Below are 20587 nucleotides of genomic sequence, written 5' to 3'. Positions count from 1 at the left end.
TTAAGGGGTGAAAATTATATACGGGATATAACTATGTAACAAAAAAGTTAGGACATCTTTTACTTTGCCAAATCAGTTATTTAACGGTTGAATGATTTTCATTCCATGACCGGAAGTTGATTTTTTAGCTCCCTGAACAGAAATCAAAAATTAGCATTTTTAATAAAATTATTGACAATATTTTGGGTTTTCAAGGTTTTGTACCAGTTAATTATAAGTCTTGTACTAAAATTCCGGAAAAAATATCTTTCTTTCTCTTCCGGATGTGATGCCTGTATTTCCTCAAAGTAACTGAAAGCACGCATTTTCATTGCTAATGTTGGAAATTTTCAAAGTAAAGAAAAGGGAGAGCTACAGATGTAAATATACACTACATAAAGACTTTTCGGGCTCATGTGTTTCAAAAGCATGAATGACAGTTCCTTGACAGGAAGTCCAAGGGTTACTACACTACGCGAAGTTAGAGAAAATTCGACCTCAGTATCTGTAAAACAGGCATTTAAAAAAGGACAAGAATATTTATTTCGCTCAGATTAAGACATTGATAAACTTAATGCATGGTAGAATTCGGCTGCTTATTTTGTACATGGCAGACTAGCTCGTTTTAATTGAATGGTCGGAAGGGGAGATGTTTTAAAAGTTATGTGTTACTTTCTGAGGTCTAAAGATAACATTTAAAGTTTAAATGAAGTATCATTGTTTTGTAAATTTACTTTTTAAATTTATGTATTTATTCTTAATCTTATCTTTAAACCTTATAAAATAACACATAACTAAAACATCCCCCCTTCCGACCATTCAATTAAAACGTGCTAGTCTGCCATATACAACATAAGCAGCCCGAATTCTACCATGCCTTAAGTTTATCAATGTCTTAATCTGAGCGAAATAAATATTCTTGTCCTTTTTTAAATGCCTGTTTTACAGATACTGAGGTCGAATTTTCTCTAACTTGGCGTAGTGTAGTAACCCTTGGACTTCCGGTCAAGGAACTTCATTCATGCTTTTGAAAAACATGAGCCCGAAAAGTCGTTATGTAGTGTATATTTGCATCTGTATCTCTCCCTTTTCTTTATTTTGAAAATTTCCAACATTAGCAGTTAAAATGCGTGCTTTCAGTTACTTTGAGGAAATACAGGCATCACATCCGGAAGAGAAAGAAGGATATTTTTTCCGGACTTTTAATACAAGACTTATGATTAACAGATAAAAAACCTTGAAAACCCAAAATATTGTCAATAATTTTATTAAAAATGCTAATTTTTGATTTCTGTTCAGGGGGCTAAAAATCAACTTCCGGTCATGGAATGAAAACCATTCAACCGTTAAATAACTGAGTTGGCAAAGTAAAAGATGTCCTAACTTTTTTGGTACATAGTTATATCCCGTATATAATTTTCACCCCTAAAATTAGGGTGTTGCGTTTCTATTGACGGTGAGTATATATATATATATATATATATATATATATATATATATATATATATATATATATATATATATATATATATCGCTGGTGCAACGTCATTAGTTCTACTGGTCAGAGACCAAAAGAGCTTATGCAATTTTATTGCATCCCTCGTCCATCCGTCTGCCTATAGTCTAGTCAAATTATCAAATTTTCCATCAAAATGTGAACTAATTGCAACAGTTTCAAAACTTAGTTTTAATCAATCTATGATATGATCTGAATATATAACAAAAAGTTTAGAAAAATTTATACATGGGAAAATTGAAAAATTGAGGTCATTATTGGGACGTATTGTGTTCACTCTGATTAAGTGTTAAACGAACAATGTAAAGTAGAAACTTCTATACTGGTTTAAAAAAAAACATGTAAGTAGGGAAATAAACTAAACTGAATAAACTGAATTGGAAAAATATTAAATTTTGGTTACTTTATGTGTTGGTTGCCATGGAAACAGTATAAATTGAGAATATCACCTACTTTACAAACACGAATACAGTCACTACGTTAGTTTACACACATACTCAAAATGCATTCTTTTACCATAAATGCTTCAAAGAAATTATTTAGAAGATTTATGTAAATAGGTGGTAACCATGGATACATTATAAATGAATTTTACATGAAAAATTTCGGTATTCAGCTAAGTATAGCACGAATATACTCAATCACCAAAAGTTAAAAACCATTAAAAATGTTTTAATTCATATGAAAGGTAATATCCAAAAATAATTAGGAGCAGATTTAGAGGGGTCAGGGGAGATCCCCCAATAAGATTCAATAAGATTTTTTCATGAAAAAGTAGCAGAAAATGCCCCCCCCCCAAAAAAAAAAAAAAAAAAAACTGAATCCCTCCTGTAACTGAAAGGTTTTCACCGTATATGAAGAAAATTGTAGGAAGAACTCATAGAACCCCATTCCTCCCCGAAATAGATTTATATCTTTTTATTCTGGATTAGGTAGGTTGTTAATTTTTTGTCAAAATATATTCTGAAATCTGAATTTTTTTTACGCGCAGCTAAGCTGTTCCCTATAGATTACATTGTAGTTGTGTTGTCACTCTTCAGAAAATTTTCTTTCAACATGTGACACCAGTTTTGAGTCCCTGCAATATGATTGGTTGGTAACTTGTATAAAATGCTCAGAAAAAATACTCTGTTTACATCAGTATCATAAAATGCTTGTACACTATAATGAGTATGATGGTTCTTGCTTGATCAGAACTTGAACCCACCCCACACCCGGGTACCCTACAGAGTATTTCTTGTCATGAGTTTAATAAAAATGCTATCTTACTCATATCAAGTGGATCAATGTATTTTTTTACCCTCCATAAAATGAAACCACGCCCTCCGGTGTGATAAGAACATAGCAACATTTAATTGTTGCGTCATGGATGGTGATATTCCAAAAATATATCAAGATTTTTTTCAGTGTAACCCTCAACTACATTCAATAATATGAAGATAAGACACGTTTTAGGATAAAATCTAAAATTGTTATCCCTTGAAAATGATCATTGCTGACCAAGATGTAGCCGAATCAACAGTAATTAAATTGCCTTGAGTACAAAATATCGTGAAATGTGCGCGCAAAGGTCCTGCACAGTTAATAATTATTATATTGTTACCCTTCTTAAATCTTAATGTATTTCAAACCGTTGCTATGTAATGTTACTTGAAGAGGGTGGGGGCCATTGAAATTACACGGTAGATTATTTTATTCTTATTGATAAAAAAATCTAAGGTCAAATTAAAGCACTTACATAAATGGAATGAAGTAAAAGAGAGCAAGCCAAGTATTTGTTTCAAGGAAGAATTAAATGTTAAACTCTTGGTAGATATATTGGTAGTCAATTTTTACTTGTTCAAATTCATATGCAAAAGTATTATTAATGTTTGTTATATTTTCCCCAAATATTTTTATCCTAACAGTAATAGAAATTATAAGACTTTGGCTTTAATCTAGGAATTCACCCGCATGGTGAAGTGGTTAGAGCATCTGCTCTAGAGTTGCGAAGTAAGAAGTGAAAAAGATCCCTCACTGCTTAATGGCCCTAAGTGCTGAGTATAGAACAAAACATGCAGCTCTCCACCGGCAAGTGGTGGCGTCTCCATATGCATGAAAAATTTTCGAGAGGGACGTTAAACAATATACAATTATAGTAGAAAGATTCACGTCCATTTACTTTTCTTTTTTCAATGTTGCTCTTATTAAGAAGTGACTTTGAAAGTGTTCAAGATTGTTCACATTCTAAAGCATGCTCATGGAAACGCCGTTATCACCAATCCCCATAAAATGGAGCCTCAATACGTGCCGCATCAGGCATTTTACTGTTGCAAAAATTACCATATGATCTACAAGGAGAAGTTCAGTTTTTAAAAATGGGTTAAAAATGATTTGTTAAAAAGTTACATTAAGAATTTTAAAAAAGAGCATTTAAGCATTTAATTTTGTATAAACGATTCCATTTGAATTATTTCCATTACTATAAACATAATGCAGCTTTTGTACATGTATAGATGTATGGTGCAGTCGTTATAGAGAAAAAGGTCAATATCAATTGGCTTTTTATATAAGGTTCGCTACTCTTTACAAAAGCAATAAGCAGTAAATCTGGAGAGCAAAAAAATTGTTTGAATCACACAGTTCAAATTTAAGTTCCGGAGATGCCTGAATGGAATTAAATATTTGATTTTTTTTAACTTAGAGACCTTCAAATCAAATCCTGTTCATGTGATTCCATAAATTCTGTACTCTTCATTTCAAAATGATAAATTTCTATAATTTTTCTAGATATTTAATCAAAATATATTCTGTGATGATGCAATTGTTACAACTCTGATATACATCGTACTTGTCTGATAAGCTTCCTTGCAGAATTCTTTAGAAAAGGCTGTTTTGACTTATTTTGTATACAAACTGTGTTCCATATATTTTTTGTTTCTTGTGTATAAATTCCAAAACTACTGGGGTATAAATGTCCATCAGGTGTTTACAAATAAAATGAAAGTAAACACATTCACATAATTAGGAATTTCACATACATGTATATTGTGAATACAAACAGCGATCCATACTTTTTTGTTTACATGAATACTAGCTGTCTGTCCGTCTGTCTGTAAACAACTTTTCACAATGCTACTCCCTCCTCCAGTTTTGGTCTGATTTCAATATAACTTGGCACACAAGTATACTACACTAAGATAAATAATTCTATTTATCAGTTTTTTATTTCAATGAACGGTATTGACGTGGTTACTAAAAATAGAAATTTCTGTGAAAAACTTTTAAAATGCTACTGCTTTTACAGTTTTGGGTCTTATTTCAGAATTACTTGGCACACAAGTAACCCACACTAAGATGCATAATTCTTTGTATTGGTTTTTGATTTTGATGAATAGGGCTGTATCAATATATTGATACATATCGATATTCAAGAAAAATATTGTATTGAAAAATAACTTCCAATACGTATCGGACAAACAGTTTTTAGCTCACTTGAGCCTTCAAACTTTTCACATTTTCGACTTCTTCTCAAGAACCGCTGGGCCAATTTCAATCAAACTTGCCACAAAGCATCCTTGGGTGAAGGGGATTCAAGTTTGTTCAAGTAAAGGGCCTCATTCAAGGGGAGATAATTGAGAATTAATGAAAATTTGGTGGTATGTTTCAAAAATCTTCTTCTCAAGAACCACTGTGCCAGGAAAGATGAAACTTATGGGGAAACATCCTCAGGTAGTATAGATTTAAATTTGTTCAAATCATGACCCCTGGGGGTAGGGCGGGGCCACAATGGCCGACCAAAGTTTTATATAGAAATATATAGGAAAATTCTTTAAAAATCTTCTTCTCAAGAACAGCAAAGCCATAATTGCTCATATTATATGGAAGCATCCCCAGGTATTGTAGATTCAAATTTGTTCAAATCACAGTTTTATATAGAAATATATAGGAAAATTCTTTAAAAATCTTCCCAGCAAAGTCATAATTGCTCATATATTTATGGAAGCATCCTCAGGTAGTGTAGATTTAAATTTGTTCAAATCATGACCCCCAGGGGTAGGGCAGGGCCACAATGGCCGACCGAAGTTTTATATAGAAATATATAGGAAAAATCTTTAAAATCTTCTTCTCAAGAACAATTGAGACAGGAAAGATGAATCTCATGTGAAAGTATCCTCAACTGGTGTAGATTAAAGTTTGTTCAAATCATGACCCCCGGTGGTAGGGTTGGGCCAAAATGGCCGACCAAAGTTTTATATAGAAATATATAGGAAAATTCTTTAAAAATCTTCTTCTCAAGAACAACAAAGCCATAATTGCTAATATTTATATGGGAGCATCCCCAGGTAGTGTAGATTCAAATTTGTTCAAATCATGACCCCTGGGGGTAGGGCGGGGCCACAATGGCCAATCAAAGTTTTATATAGAAATATATAGGAAAATTCTTTTAAAATCTTCTTCTTAAGAACAGCAAAGTCATAATTGCTCATATATTTATGGAAGCATCCTCAGGTAGTGTAGATTTAAATTTGTTCAAATCATGACCCCCAGGGGTAGGGCAGGGCCACAATGGCCGACCGAAGTTTTATATAGAAATATATAGGAAAATTCTTTAAAATCTTCTTCTCAAGAACAGCAAAGCCATAATTGCTAATATTTATATGGGAGCATCCCCAGGTAGTGTAGATTAAAGTTTGTTCAAATCATGACCCCTGGGGGTAGGGCAGGGCCACAATGGCCGACCAAAGTTTTATATAGAAATATATAGGAAAATTAGTAAAAAATCTTCTTCTCAAGAACAACAAAGCCATAATTGCTAATATTTATATGGGAGCATCCCCAGGTAGTGTAGATTCAAGTTTGTTCAAATCATGACCCCTGGGGGTAGGGCGGGGCCACAATGGCCAACCAAAGTTTTATATAGAAATATATAGGAAAATTCTTTAAAAATCTTTTTCTCAAGAACAGCAAAGCCATAATTCATCATATTTATATGGAAGTATCCTCAGGTATTGTAGATTCAAATTTGTTCAAATCATGACCCCCGGAGGTAGGGCGGGGCCACAATGGCCGATCACAGTTTTATATAGAAATATATAGGAAAATTCTTTAAAAATCTTCTTCTTAAGAACAGCAAAGTCATAATTGCTCATATATTTATGGAAGCATCCTCAGGTAGTGTAGATTTAAATTTGTTCAAATCATGACCCCCAGGGGTAGGGCAGGGCCACAATGGCCGACCGAAGTTTTATATAGAAATATATATATATAGGAAAATTCTTTAAAATCTTCTTCTCAAGAACAGCAAAGCCATAATTGCTAATATTTATATGGGAGCATCCCCAGGTAGTGTAGATTAAAGTTTGTTCAAATCATGACCCCTGGGGGTAGGGCAGGGCCACAATGGCCGACCAAAGTTTTATATAGAAATATATAGGAAAATTCTTTAAAAATCTTCTTCTCAAGAACAACAAAGCCATAATTGCTAATATTTATATGGGAGCATCCCCAGGTAGTGTAGATTCAAGTTTGTTCAAATCATGACCCCTGGGGGTAGGGCGGGGCCACAATGGCCAACCAAAGTTTTATATAGAAATATATAGGAAAATTCTTTAAAAATCTTCTTCTCAAGAACAACAAAGCCATAATTGCTAATATTTATATGGGAGCATCCCCAGGTAGTGTAGATTCAAGTTTGTTCAAATCATGACCCCTGGGGGTAGGGCGGGGCCACAATGGCCAACCAAAGTTTTATATAGAAATATATAGGAAAACTCTTTAAAAATCTTCTTCTCAAGAACAGCAAAGCCATAACTGCTCATATTTATATGGAAGCATGCTCAGGTAGTGTAGATTCAAATTTGTTCAAATCATGACCCCTGGGGGTAGGGCGGGGCCAAACTTTTGGATTTAAACTTTTCAATTGTAAACCAATTTCTACTTTTTCCTAGCCACAATGCTCGGGTGAGCGATGTGGCCCATGGGCCTCTTGTTCTTCTAATTCTGTTAAATAGATGGGAATTTCAATCACCAAAGATTATATTTCATTTTTTTGAAATAAAGCTGTTCAATAATTATATAATTTGTAAGGAAATAACACAGTTTTTTAATTATTACAAAATACAAAGAAAATTTTATTTGAACATGTTGATTTTGCTGTCATTAAAATTTTAATTTGAAGTGTTATTTGTAATAACAATGAGACAAGAACTTAAAAATGGGTAATAAAACACTTAAGGATGTACAACACACCTACCCCAAAAAATTCCTGTCGTTTAATTTTCGTTATTTTTGTATATTTAGTACATGACTATATCTACTGCATGTATGCACAATTTGGCCAAAATCGTTTGAGTGGTTTTTGGACAGGAACTTCCAAAAGTTACCCCCCTTTAGTTGTTTACAAGGAGAGAAAATTTTTAATCAATGAACTACTTAAACATTGATTTTCAAAAAAGCCAGGTTAGATATAAATGTCAAATTTCATTGACTTATTCTTTTAGCCATTTAACACAAAAACATAGTCATCTTTTTGATATACATATCATCAAAACAATTTTTAAAGACCTTAAACTGAAAAACTATGAATTATCTGAGCCTTGAAAATTGTGTATTTTTCAAATTCAAATTACTTTGGGGAAAAAACCTGTTGTTTAATTTTGGTAAAAAACTGTCTTTAGGTAGCTGGTAGTAAAAATAATCTTCATAATTTTTTTGTATAATTTTTGTACGACCAGTTTTGATTTAATAGCGGAAAATTACCGCCTCCCCCCTTCTCAATAAATCATGTTCCCGCGCGTGTTTCAGACGGGGGTCGATCACTTTGTTATATGAATCTACAAATACACAATAAAAAAATTGAATTGGAATATTGCTTTTGCTTCAAAAATATAGTAACTTACAAATTTAAAAGTTTTCATACGTAAAGCGTATTTAAATGTAGATTTTTGGGCAATTTTTGAATACCCCTATCACCCCCACCCCTTTCTTTTTCGCGTCGCAGACCATTAGCGTTTGACGAAATGTCGTTTACAGTGCAAATATACTTGTATTTCGTCATTTGAATCCCGGAGATATGCATTAGTTTTTAAATTCATGAATGCAGAATAAATATTGACTACTCTTTTTATATGTATCAGGAAAAAATTACTGAAAGATTTTAGTGTTTAGTCCATATATTGTACGTATGCGTTATGCATTCCAGATCACATGAAACCTGGATACGAATTCAAGTTTTGTTGAACTTAAATATGTTGATTTTTAATTTTATTTCTTTAATTTTATTTATTAAAAATGGTGTATGTTCAACTCTCCTGTGATATGAGTGGAATAATTGTAGTTTCTTTCATGTCATTATTTCAAACGAGACAGTATGTGGCCGTGGGGATACATCAACATTTGCATAGATGTACACCCCTCATGATATTGTACGCATTCTTTCAATGTCGTCGCTTCTAAAGTTAAAATGAAAATTGCGTATTCGTCCACATTAACTTCAAAATATCAAACATTAAACTCTTAATCTATTTCAATTTATATCAAATCGCACATTGATATTTTTAAAACTCTTATAGGCTACGTTTTGTTTTGATTCGAGGAAATGCGAACCGACATTGTTGACGCTGCAATAGGATATTCATCAATGCAGATAATTTCAGTACAAGTGAACAATTCTTTTCAATTCTATACTTACTCTTTTCAATTCTATACTTACACTGTGTATATGAGGTCTATAGTATTCAATTCTCGGATTTATCAGTTCTTGCTGTAAAAGTATCTGATTGTGTGGAAAACCGTGAATAAAGGGAGGAAAATAAACATCTCCTACATTTTCAGAGTTGTTCCTCTTTGATCAGTAAGGGTCTGAGAACAACATCGATTTTACATTGTAAAAAGTTTTTTGTTTATTTATTGTTGTTTTATTTAATTAAAGAAAAAAAAAATATTTATATCATAAATGCATGAATTGTATAATGAAGACCATTAATCGGAATGTTATATAGCCAATTGTACATAATGAGAATTTCGGCAATGTAAAATAAAATTTTCAGAATAAAAAAAAATGCTGCGCTTTGATCAAAAATACAATTTATTGTATATGAAATGAAATGAAATAAATATTAAGGGATGGTATTTTATGTCTTGCTTTTTACGGAGTTTAATCGGGTTAATTAAAAAAATACTTAAGTGTATTGATTGAGTATGGTATGCACAATCACAGCCAAGCCCCATATCCTAATTTTCTTTCATGCTTGATATACATCGGGATCGTTTTACGCTTTATTTTTGACGTTAAATTTGACGTCACGTCAAACGTTCAATTGAAACCGCAAGAGTTATCTCCCCCAGTGTGTTGTACGTCTTTAATTGTTATGAAATTTATGCATTAAAATGATATATAAGCCTTTTCTGATGGATTTGTTTTAGAATCCAATATATTGCATATAGCTTTAAAAAATATTGTATCATATCGTATCGAAATTTTTGGCTTAATACACAGCCCTATTGATGAATGGTGTTACTGTGGTAACTAAAAATAGAAATTTCTGTGGAATACTTTTAAAATGCTACTCCTCCTACAGTTTTGCTCTGATTTTAATATAACTTGGCACATGAGAAGACTACACTAAGATACATGATTCTGTATATTGGTTTCTGATTTCGATGAATGATGTTGCCATGGTAACTTAAAATAGAAATTTCTGTGAAATACTTTCTAAATGCTACTACTCCTTCAGTTTTGCTCTGATTTCAGTATAACTTAGCACACAAGTAGATCTGCACAAAGACACATAATTCTATGTACAGTGAACCCTCAGATATCCGGATGCCAGATATCCGGATGCTTCAGTATCCGGACAATTTTTCATCGGAACGAAATTTTTAAATGTTATTTTGTCTTGTTTAATTGGTGGTTCAGATATCCGGATGCTTCATATATCCGGACAAACTGACTGGGAACCAAAGTGTCCGGATAAATGAGGGTCCACTGTATCATTTTTTTATTTTGATGAATAGTGTTGCTGTGGTTATGAACATAAAAATTTCTGTGAAATACTTTTAAACTGCTACTCATCCTACAGTTTTGATCTGATTTCAATATAAGGCCATAATAAATAAATTGTTAGATTCTCATCCGAATTTTTTTAAAAATCGAGGCGGGCGGGCGGCTTTTATTTTATATTTTTTAAATTTTGCAGATTTTTTATTGACCTGGTCAATCGGTGTAATTATCTACAATACCCAAATAAAAGTCATAGTAAAGGTTCAGTTATCTCTTACTTCACATCATCTCCAATATTTTTCAACCGATGACCCTTGTTTAAAATATATACACATGTATTACAGCAATTACCATCTTTTCAGCTGTCAAAATCATGTCAACATTCGCGGGATTTAAAACGAAAGTAGAATGGTAGATGAATACCGATCCCGATCAGAATTAAAACGAAGAAAAACAGAAATAAAAAAAATCGAGGCGGGGGTATAAAATCGGGGCGGGGGGGGGGATGAGAATCTAGGAATATTTTTATTATGGCTTAACTTAAGGAAAAAGTAGGTCACTGTGACCTACTTTTTGAATTTTGCAGGCATTTGTTTTCCAATTGTTTAAAAGGCATATTTTAATTACCTTCAGACCTACGATCATCAAACTTGGTCAGTAGTCGCATCTTTGGACTTTGAAAAATGTCGACCAAAATATAGGTCACAGTTGCCTACTTTTGACATTTTATGGCTTTATTTAAGTATTTTAGGTATTTATTGGCTTAGAATCATCAAATTTTGTAAGTCAATGCATCTTGAGTTTTTGGAGAGTGACAACCAAAAAGTAGGTCACAGTGACCTACTTTTGACATTTTATGGCTTTATTTAAGTATCTCCAGTCCTTATTGCCTTAGAATCATCAAACTTTGTCAGTTGATGCTTCTTGGGTTTTCAGAAAGTGACGACCAAAAAGTAGGTCATGGTGACCTACTTTTGCGGTTTTGTGGCTATATTTAAGTATCTCAGGCACTTGTTGGCTTAAAATAATCAAACTTTGTCAGAAGTCACGTGACGCAGGACAAGGTAGACTTGTTGTACCGAGCTCCTGAGTCTTCTGACAATTTTCACATATCTACTGAGTTTGGATTATTCATTTTCATTGGATATGTGTCAGGAATCCTTCCTGATTATGTACATACGTTTATTTTTTCTGGATGTTTAATTTTGGACTTTTGATGGACTTTTGATTTGATTGTTTACAATCTGTGAACTCGGGTGAATACCTACTCACCAGCACTACCTGTATTATATGTTAGGTACCTGTACGACTACGAGTACCGTCATGGCTGAGCAGCTCTCAGAACCAACGATTAAACCGTTATATCTAAAGGATTCAGATATTCAATGCAAAGACAAAGATCAGATCACAGACTTTGATCTTATGGAAAGTGTTATGGCCAAAGTGGACAATTCCCTACATTGCTTACAGCTTGATAGAAACCTGTGGCGTTTTTATCTTAAAGACAAAGAAAGCAGGGACAAGCTTCTTTCAGAGGGGTGCGAGATCAACAACATATCCCTGTCCTTTTTCGAAACAAACCCGTATTCCTCCGGAAACCATAACCCGAATGAAAAAACTTTGAAAATCAGAATATGTGGGTTACTGCTTTCGGTATCTGACACCTCTGTGATGGAGCTTATAGAAAAACTAAAATTAGATCTAAAAAGCAAGATTCTTTATGAAAAAATCCGACACCCAGTCACAAAGAGAATGACGAGTGTATTGAATGGGAACCGCTTCGTTTACGTAGCACCCCTCCCTCCGGGAACATCTCTTGCTAGAGTACATTACTGTGCAGGGCTAAGATGCCTCATCTTTCACTATGGGCAACCTAAACATAAAAGGAAACTTGTGTGCACCAACTGCTGGGACACGGATCACACCAGGGGCAACTGTAAAAACGAACCTAAATGCAAGGTGTGTTTGGAGCCAGATCATTCACCTGGAGAAGCTAAGTGCAGATTCTACGAGCCTCAGCAAAATGTGATCGCATTCAATGGAGAAGATAATGTGCTATCAAATTTCTTCCCCTGCGAAATCAACCTCTACGGGTTTCGTCACAAATCGGCAGAGCATGCCTACCAATATGCTAAGACAACGTGGTGTGGCGACCTCGATGCAGCCAAAAACATCTTAGAAGCGGATGATGCTCTTTCTGCCAAACGACTCGGTGACAAGGTCAGGATCAACGATCAGTGGTCTTCTACAAGTGAAGCCGTCATGGCGGAAGTGATCAATAACAAGTGCGCTCAAGTTCAGCACTTCCGAGAAAAATTACGATCGGTCAAAAGAAATGTGATTCTACATACAATAACACCTGGGGGACCGGGCTCAACAAGACAGGAACAGAAAATACCAAGCAGCAAGCGTGGCCGGGTAAAAACCTCTTGGGGCAAATACTCAGCAAACTCGCAAAAAAAATCCGTAAGCGCAAAAAAAGCGATCAATGGAGCAGTCCTAATCAGAAGCAAAACTCAAAACAGAGCAGCAAACAGCGCGACATATCAGTGATGATCAGTGAAATGCGCGCCCGTCAGCAGGAATCCGATTCTGTATCCCCAAGTGATCTCTCATCGGAGACGGACAAAGATAACGAGGAAACATAATGCTCCAATAGACTGCTCCTTTTGAATTCAAACTCATGATTATGATATTAAAATATTGAGTCCCCCTGCTTATTTAATTTTACAGGGAGGGGGGTTCAAAATATTATGGCCATAAAATATCGAGTCCCCCTGTCCATTTTAATTTTAGAGGGAGGGGGTTCAAAATATTATGGCCATAAGATATTGAACCCCCCTGCCCCTTTGATTTAACAGGGAGGGGGGTTCAAAATATTATGGCCATAAAATATTGAACCCCCCTGTCCTTTTTAAATTTAGAGGGTGGGGGGTTCAAAATATTATGGCCATAAAATATTGAACCCCCCTGCCATTTTGATTTAAAAGGGAGGGGGATTCGGGTCCCCTTCCCATTTAAATTTACAGGGAGGGGGGTTCAAAATATTATGGCCATAAAATATCGAGTCCCCCTGTCCATTTAATTTATGAGGGAGGGGGTTCAAAATATTATGGCAATAAAAAATTGAGTCCCCCTGTCCTTTTAATTGATGAGGGAGGGGGTTCAAAATATTATGGCCATAAAATATTGAACCCCCCTGTCCTTTTTAATTTTAGAGGGAGGGGGGTTCAAAATATTATGGCCATAGAATATCGAGTCCCCTTGCCCTTTTGATTTAAGAGGGAGGGGGGTTCAAAATATTATGGCCAAAAAATATTGAACCCCCCTGCCCTTTTGATTTAAGAGGGAGGGGGGTTCAAAATATTATGGCCATAAAATATCGAATCCCCTGCCCTTTTGATTTATGAGGGAGGTGGTTCAAAATATTATGGCCATAAAAAATTGAGTCCCCCTGCCCTTTTAATTGATGAGGGAGGGGTTCAAAATATTATGGCCATAAAATATTGAACCCCCCTGTCCTTTTTAATTTTAGATGGAAGGGGGTTCAAAATATTATGGCCATAAAATATCGAACCCCCCTGCCCTTTTGATTTAAGAGGGAGGGGGGTTCAAAATATTATGGCCATAAAATATTGAGTCCCCCTGCCCTTTTGATTTAAGAGGGAGGGGGGTTCAATATATTATGGCCATAAAATATTGACCCCCCCTGCCCTTTTGATTTAAGAGGGAGGGGGGTTCAAAATATTATGGCCATAAAATATCAAATCCCCTGCCCTTTTGATTTATGAGGGAGGGGGTTCAAAATATTATGGCCATAAAAAATTGAGTCCCCCTGCCCTTTTAATTGATGAGGGAGCGGGTTCAAAATATTATGGCCATAAAATATGGAGTCCCCCTGCCCTTTTAATTCAAGAGGAAGAGGGGTTCAAAATATTATGGCCATAAAATATTGAGTCCCCCTGTCCTTTTTAATTTTAGAGGGAGGGGGGTTCAAAATATTATGGCCATAAAATATTGAACCCCCCTACCCTTTTGATTTAAGAGGGAGGGGGGTTCAAAATATTATGGCCATAAAATATTGAGTCCCCCTGCCCTTTTGATTTATGAGGGAGGGGGTTCAAAATATTATGGCCATAAAAAATTGAGTCCCCCTGCCCTTTTGATTTAAGAGGGAGGGGGGTTCAAAATATTATGGCCATGAAATATCGAGTCCCCCTGTCCTTTTGATTTAAGAAGGAGGGGGTTCAATATATTATGGCCATAAAATGTCGAGTCCCCCTACCCTTTTAATTTATGAGGGAAGGGGGTTCAAAATATTTTGGCCATAAAATATTGAACCCCCCTGTCCTTTTAATTTATGAGGGAGGGGGGTTCAAAATAATATAGAGTATGATAATTTTACATCATAATGATTGCTTCATATTGGATTTCTGTTACATTTTTGAGTGGTGGGATTTTAAATATCATGTCTGTAAAAAAAATATTGACCATGCCTCTTACATTTTTTTTTTTCATTTGTGCAAAATATCATTGCTGTAAAATATTGACCAACCCTCTTACATTTAATTTTTTCAATTGAGGTAGGTGGTTCAAGATTGATGTACCTCAGTGAATTAAAAGAGTGGTTCAAAATAATATTGCTGGTAAATATTGCACCACAATTAGAATTCCAGGGGTTTTCATTTCTGTTTAATGTTGCTCTCTCCCTTCATAAAACACCAAATATTCCAGTTACATGTACACTCTTTGGGTAAACTTTTGAATCTCACAATATTTCAATAGTCTGATAAATAGTGGATATGTGTGGCTGATAACTGTTCAGCTTTTTGTTTCTTTCAATTTAACCATTCTTAAACATAACATGAATAAGAGAACACAAAGTCTGTTTCATTATAATAAATCAATTTATAGCATCTCATTTAGATAAGTCATAACAAAAACTGGTAACATTTAAGAAATAAATAGAAACACTTAAATAGAAATACAAACATTAAAAAATAATCTTTTCTCTTATTCATTCTGCTTAAGCACAAGTTAGTCAGTGTTCTAAGCACAATAAATTCAAGACTCTAATCTTTTCTTTAAATTCATTCTCCTGAAGCTCAATTTGGAATGTTCTAAGCACAATAGATACAGGACCCCAATCTGTTCTTGAAAGTCATTCTGCTCAAGCCCAAGTTGGAATGTTCTAAGCACAATAGATACACAATCTTTTCTTTAAAGTCATTCTGCTAAAGCTCAAGTTGGAATGTTCTAAGCACAATAGATACATGTTTCCACACTGTCTTTCTCCTTGATGCCAAGGCAGGCATGGTAGCACCATCTCAAGCAGGAACTACACTGAATCTGTTTCCTGTAGCTAGCTGCGCAGAAGGGAAGGTCGCACGCAAGGCTCCTTTTGTCTGCTTTCCCATTAGTGAGCAGCTCCCCACGCACATAAGCTCTGTAGGCCTTGATGTGACACAGCCGCATGACTTGGGGGGAGATGTGTGATAAAATGGCTGCTGAATTCTACAAATTATTAAAAATAAAATGTATCAGACACCTTGCTGAGTAATGTAGGCCTCCTAATACTATTTGCTTAAGTAACTAATTTAAAAAAAAAAAAAAATATTCGCTTATTGTCATTACTTTACATTCTTTTGACATTATTATATACATGTACATTTTATTATTTTTGTTACCTGCAGTAGAAAGATAAATGACAAATCTCTTGATTTCTTACCATTAGCACAAAAACTCCACAGGAATGTCCATCTTTCTGAACTGAGGACTTAATGGGGCTAAGGGTCCAGGATAAGGGAGTTGATGGCTCTGCTTGAAATCGGGTTTCCATAAAGCATCTTTAAAAAAAAAGAAGAAATCTTTTAAAATTTTAAAATATAATAGTGAGATGGAATACATGAATAATTTAAATATGTAACCTCTGATTTTTCATTCATTGAGAGAGAAAGAATTTGCGAAATGTATATAAAAAGTATTTACCTCCAGTGTCTGGCAAATTGTTTTTCTCTTTGTCTGTTGGGCAGAGAATCCAAAATGAGCAGAGTTTCCAATTTTGGGTAGCCAACCATTAGAAACCAGTGGTCATGATGGCATACAGGCAGCAAAATGATGTCATACGAGTGAAGTGGAACCTATTTGAAATAAAAAATGGGTGTAATTAATTAAGGCTTCTTCAGAAAGTATTTACAAAGTAGCTGTCAGAGTTTAAGATGCACGGAAGGGCTAGATATTAATCATTTAAATAATTTCATGCATTTTAATTTTTAAGTTTAAGACTAAAAATATTGCACTTTTTTTTTTAATAACTCGATGATGTCAAATATTTAAACCCTTCTTTGGGTTTAACTTTCATTTTTACTGCAGTCAGAAGTGCAACAATTACTTGTAACAAAGATCTTATTTTTTCACTAAAATATAAATTGCAACTATTTGATGTAAATTATTTAAACTACACCTTACTAGTACTGCTTTCCAAGCTGAGAATAGATTATTGCATTTTATAATTAATTTTTACACCAATGATAAATATTTTTAAAACACATCAGTGGTCAGGAATGCCCAACACAATAATTTCAATAATTTAAAATGAGATAGATTCAAAATTTAGTATTTATACCCCCGCTCCGAAGGAGAAGGGGGTATACTGTTTTACCCTTGGGTGTCTGTCTGTCTGTCCGTCTGTCTGTCTGTCCGTCCGTAACAAATTTTCGTCGCAGTTTTCTCAGCAACTACTCATCGTAGAAGCTTGAAATTTTAACACAATCTTCTCTGAGGCATGCCATATGTTGGGATACATTTTTGTTTAAATCTGATGTCAACTTCCTGTTTGTCTGTGCGTCTGTCCATTTCATACATAACAAATTTTGGTCGCAGTTTTCTCAGCAACTACTCATCGCAGAAGCTTGAAATTTTAATACAATTTTCCCTGAGTCATGCCATACGTTGGGATAAATTTTTGTTCAAATCTGATGTCAACTTCCTGTTTGTCTGTGCATCTGTTTGTTTCATACATAACAAATTTTCGTTGCAGTTTTCTCAGCAACTACTCATCACAGATGCTTGAAATTTAATACAATTTTCTCTGAGTCATGCCATATGTTGGGATACATTTTTGTTCAAATAGGATGTCAACTTCCTGTTTGTCTGTCTGTCTGTTCGTTTCATACACAACAAATTTTCGTGGCAATTTTCTCAACAACTTCTCATCGCAGAAGCTTGAAATTTTAATACAATCTTCTCTGAGTCATGCCATACGTTGGGATACATTTTTGTTCAAATCAAACAACTTCCTGTTTGTCTGTGTGTCTGTCCATTTCATACATAACAAATTTTCGTCTCAGTTTTCTCAGCAACTACTCATCACAGATGCTTGAAATTTTAGTACACTCTTTGTTGAGACATGTTATATAGTGGGATTCATTTAGATGTTAATCTGATGTCAACTTCATATTTCTCTGTGCATTTGCCTGTAATTGAGCTTCTATATATATTAACATGGTAGTGTTTATTCACATCAGAGCGGGGGTATTACTAGTGAGCATTGGCTCACAGATTTCTTGTTTTATTTAAATAAGAAAAATTGTATGTCATAAAAGTTTCATGGTTTTATCTTAAAACTCAGAATTGGAAAAAATAATGTTACATGTATTAAAAAACATCAATCAAAAACCTTTTTTTTAAAATTAATTTTTTAAAAATATATATACAAGAGAAGAAACTAATTAATAAAAGTTAAGAATTTATAATTTCTATTGCTGTTCAATTACAATTTCGGAGCATAAAAATTACATTTCTTTAGATTGGAAGTTTTAGAAAATCTTTAAGGACTTATAGCTTTTGTTATTTTCTTTTTTTTTCAGAAAAAGTTGCATTAATTATAATTTAAAAACTCTGAAACTTTTTTATTTAATGGTCATATTGCCACTACAAAAATTTTAACTGGAATACATGTACTATATGATGATATAGAATTAGTGAAAAATATGTTATGGGTAGTTGAAAAGAACTTTATTCGGTAATAACCAATATTTGCCCCCCAAATCAAACTTTGATGGAGGTATATTTAATTAAGTTCTTAAACAGTGGAGTATATGCTGACTTCAAAGCACTGAATATTTTCATAAGTAATGACGTCATATGTATGTAATGACGTCACAAACATGACGTAAATTTCAGTTTTTAATGAATTCTACAGAAAAATGTACATATTTCGTCGATATTTTGAGTAAAAGTCACCGAGCGCATGTGTGTTCAGGATCAATATTTTAATATAATGTGTAGAATGATAATATCAATGAAATATGTATATATTAATCCTGAACAAACATGTGCTCTATAAATGTAAAAGCTAAAATTGTTGAAATTTTGTCCATTTTGTCCTCTTTCTGAAAAAATTTCTAAAATTGGACTAGTTTGTGACGTCATAAAAACAAAAATTGTGAATAAACTGCTTTGAAACTATAATATGTTCTGTTAATTTATATTTCTCATACAATTTATTGAATTCAGCACATTTCATGAAGTTTTCAAAATGTAACATTTGTGGGGGCAAGTATATGCAATATACCGCATATAGTTCTTTCCAAAAAAAAAAAAAAAAATTTAATAGTCAATATTTTTTTAATTCACCCACATACAATAAATTGCTAAAACAAAGATAATAGAATTCCTATTTCTAAATACATACCTGTGTGTTGACTGGCCATTCTCGTCTGTCAGGTGGACTGCCGAGGAAGTTCACCAGCTCTGTATACTCGGAGACCTCCATCTCTTCTTGAGGATGACGTTGTAATGATTATTATTGCTTTAATTAACTCTATTTAAACACCTGAATGTTGTATGTATTGTTAACCACCCCTCAATCTGGGCTACCCTATCAGTGCACTCTCAAAACACTGTATTGCATAATATAGAAACCACAAAGGGGAAGCAACAAGACAGTGGGGATTGTTGACCTCCTATGTTGACCTCCTATGACACCTCCCTGTGTACACACAATACACAGGTGCTATACCCCTGTCACCTCAATGGAGAGATACCTTTCTTATTCAATAGCATTGTTCCTTAAAATTTCCTTTATCAAATTGTTAATTACATGTATTAGATAGATGTAATGGACTTCTACAAGCTGCGTGCACGTGAAATGAGTAAAATCAAAAATACACTTGAATAAGCGTATTTCTTAATACTTTTGGATTAAATACTTTGATATTTAGTATATTAAAATCTATAGATTGTGAAGACAAGATTATATCGTCATTACGCACGTGCATTCACATGCGCACGCGTGCAATGCTAAAATTTGAATGAAATTGGTACACTTCTGGGTAAACATTGTTAATTAAAGTATCAAATGCAACGAGTTTGTCTTATTTAATGAAGCTTATAGGGAATATGGCACCAAAAGGGAGTTGGGGAGCGTTTGGGGAACATCTGTAATGGTCCCCGTTACAATTAGCACTAGTTCTTTATTACTTTTGAGTGAGGGTCAAGGTCAAAGGTCAAGGTCATTTTAACAAAAACCATATATAAGCAATTTTAATACTTTCCCAATGACCTTGACCTTTGACCTTGACCTTATCTTCAAGGTCAAAGGTAGAAAGATCTCATGCATTGTCCCCATGTCTTTACAACTTGTCGTTAAAAAGTTTTTAGTTCTTCATAAACATCAGAAACTGTAAGGAGCAATAACTACTAAGAATGGTTGATGAATCCTTTCGCAATGAATAGATTCAAGAGTCTTCTAAATTAGTCGTAGACTTTGTTGAAGGTTTCAAACGTCTGCAGTTTACGGCTTCGGAGGAGTAGCGATAACAAGGGTTTACACTGAAAGGGGCATTAACTTTTAGAGGGGTCAATCTTAGGGGAGAAGCATGAAATCTCTGAAATGGTTTTAAGAGTACATATTAAAGATGCAAAGGTGTTTAAAATTTGTTGAAGAACGAAGGAGCTACAAAAAAGGCTTAATTTTTTCATTTTTTTAATGACCTTGACCTTTGATTTGACCTACTTTTCAAGGTCAAAGGTCATAAGATCTATGAGTTGGTCCCATATCTTTACCCTTGTCGTTTAAAATTTTAAAAAAATTTTTGTAAAAAACT

General features: G+C 34.1%; 1 protein-coding gene across 1 annotated transcript; it reads right to left on the bottom strand.

Moving 5' to 3' along the window:
- Positions 1–15734: 15734 nt before the first annotated feature.
- On the bottom strand, positions 15735–19254 carry LOC134272316 (uncharacterized). The gene is made up of 4 exons (XM_062754562.1): positions 19174–19254; positions 16467–16618; positions 16207–16324; positions 15735–15992 (listed from the first exon to the last, which is right to left on the bottom strand). Exons 1-4 carry the CDS (start codon positions 19252–19254, stop codon positions 15735–15737), a joined length of 609 nt encoding a protein of 202 aa, XP_062610546.1.
- Between the last annotated feature and the right edge of the window lie 1333 nt (positions 19255–20587).

This window comes from Saccostrea cucullata, unplaced genomic scaffold (assembly GCF_032062105.1).
Source record: "Saccostrea cucullata isolate Sc308-1 unplaced genomic scaffold, CSIRO_AGI_Scuc_v1 ctg922, whole genome shotgun sequence".
In the NCBI taxonomy this organism is placed as follows: domain Eukaryota; kingdom Metazoa; phylum Mollusca; class Bivalvia; order Ostreida; family Ostreidae; genus Saccostrea; species Saccostrea cuccullata.
This window is presented reverse-complemented; position numbering and strand designations above follow the sequence as displayed.

What these genes read in the sequence shown, in the direction of transcription:
- LOC134272316 (XM_062754562.1), bottom strand. Translation starts at nt 19,254, where the DNA reads ATGGAGGTCTCCGAGTATACAGAGCTGGTGAACTTCCTCGGCAGTCCA. An exon ending in CAATTTGCCAGACACTGGAG is followed by an intron (nt 16,325 to 16,466) that starts GTAAATACTTTT and finishes TTTTTTTTAAAG; the next exon opens with ATGCTTTATGGAAACCCGAT. An exon ending in GTGGAGTTTTTGTGCTAATG is followed by an intron (nt 15,993 to 16,206) that starts GTAAGAAATCAA and finishes AATAATTTGTAG; the next exon opens with AATTCAGCAGCCATTTTATC.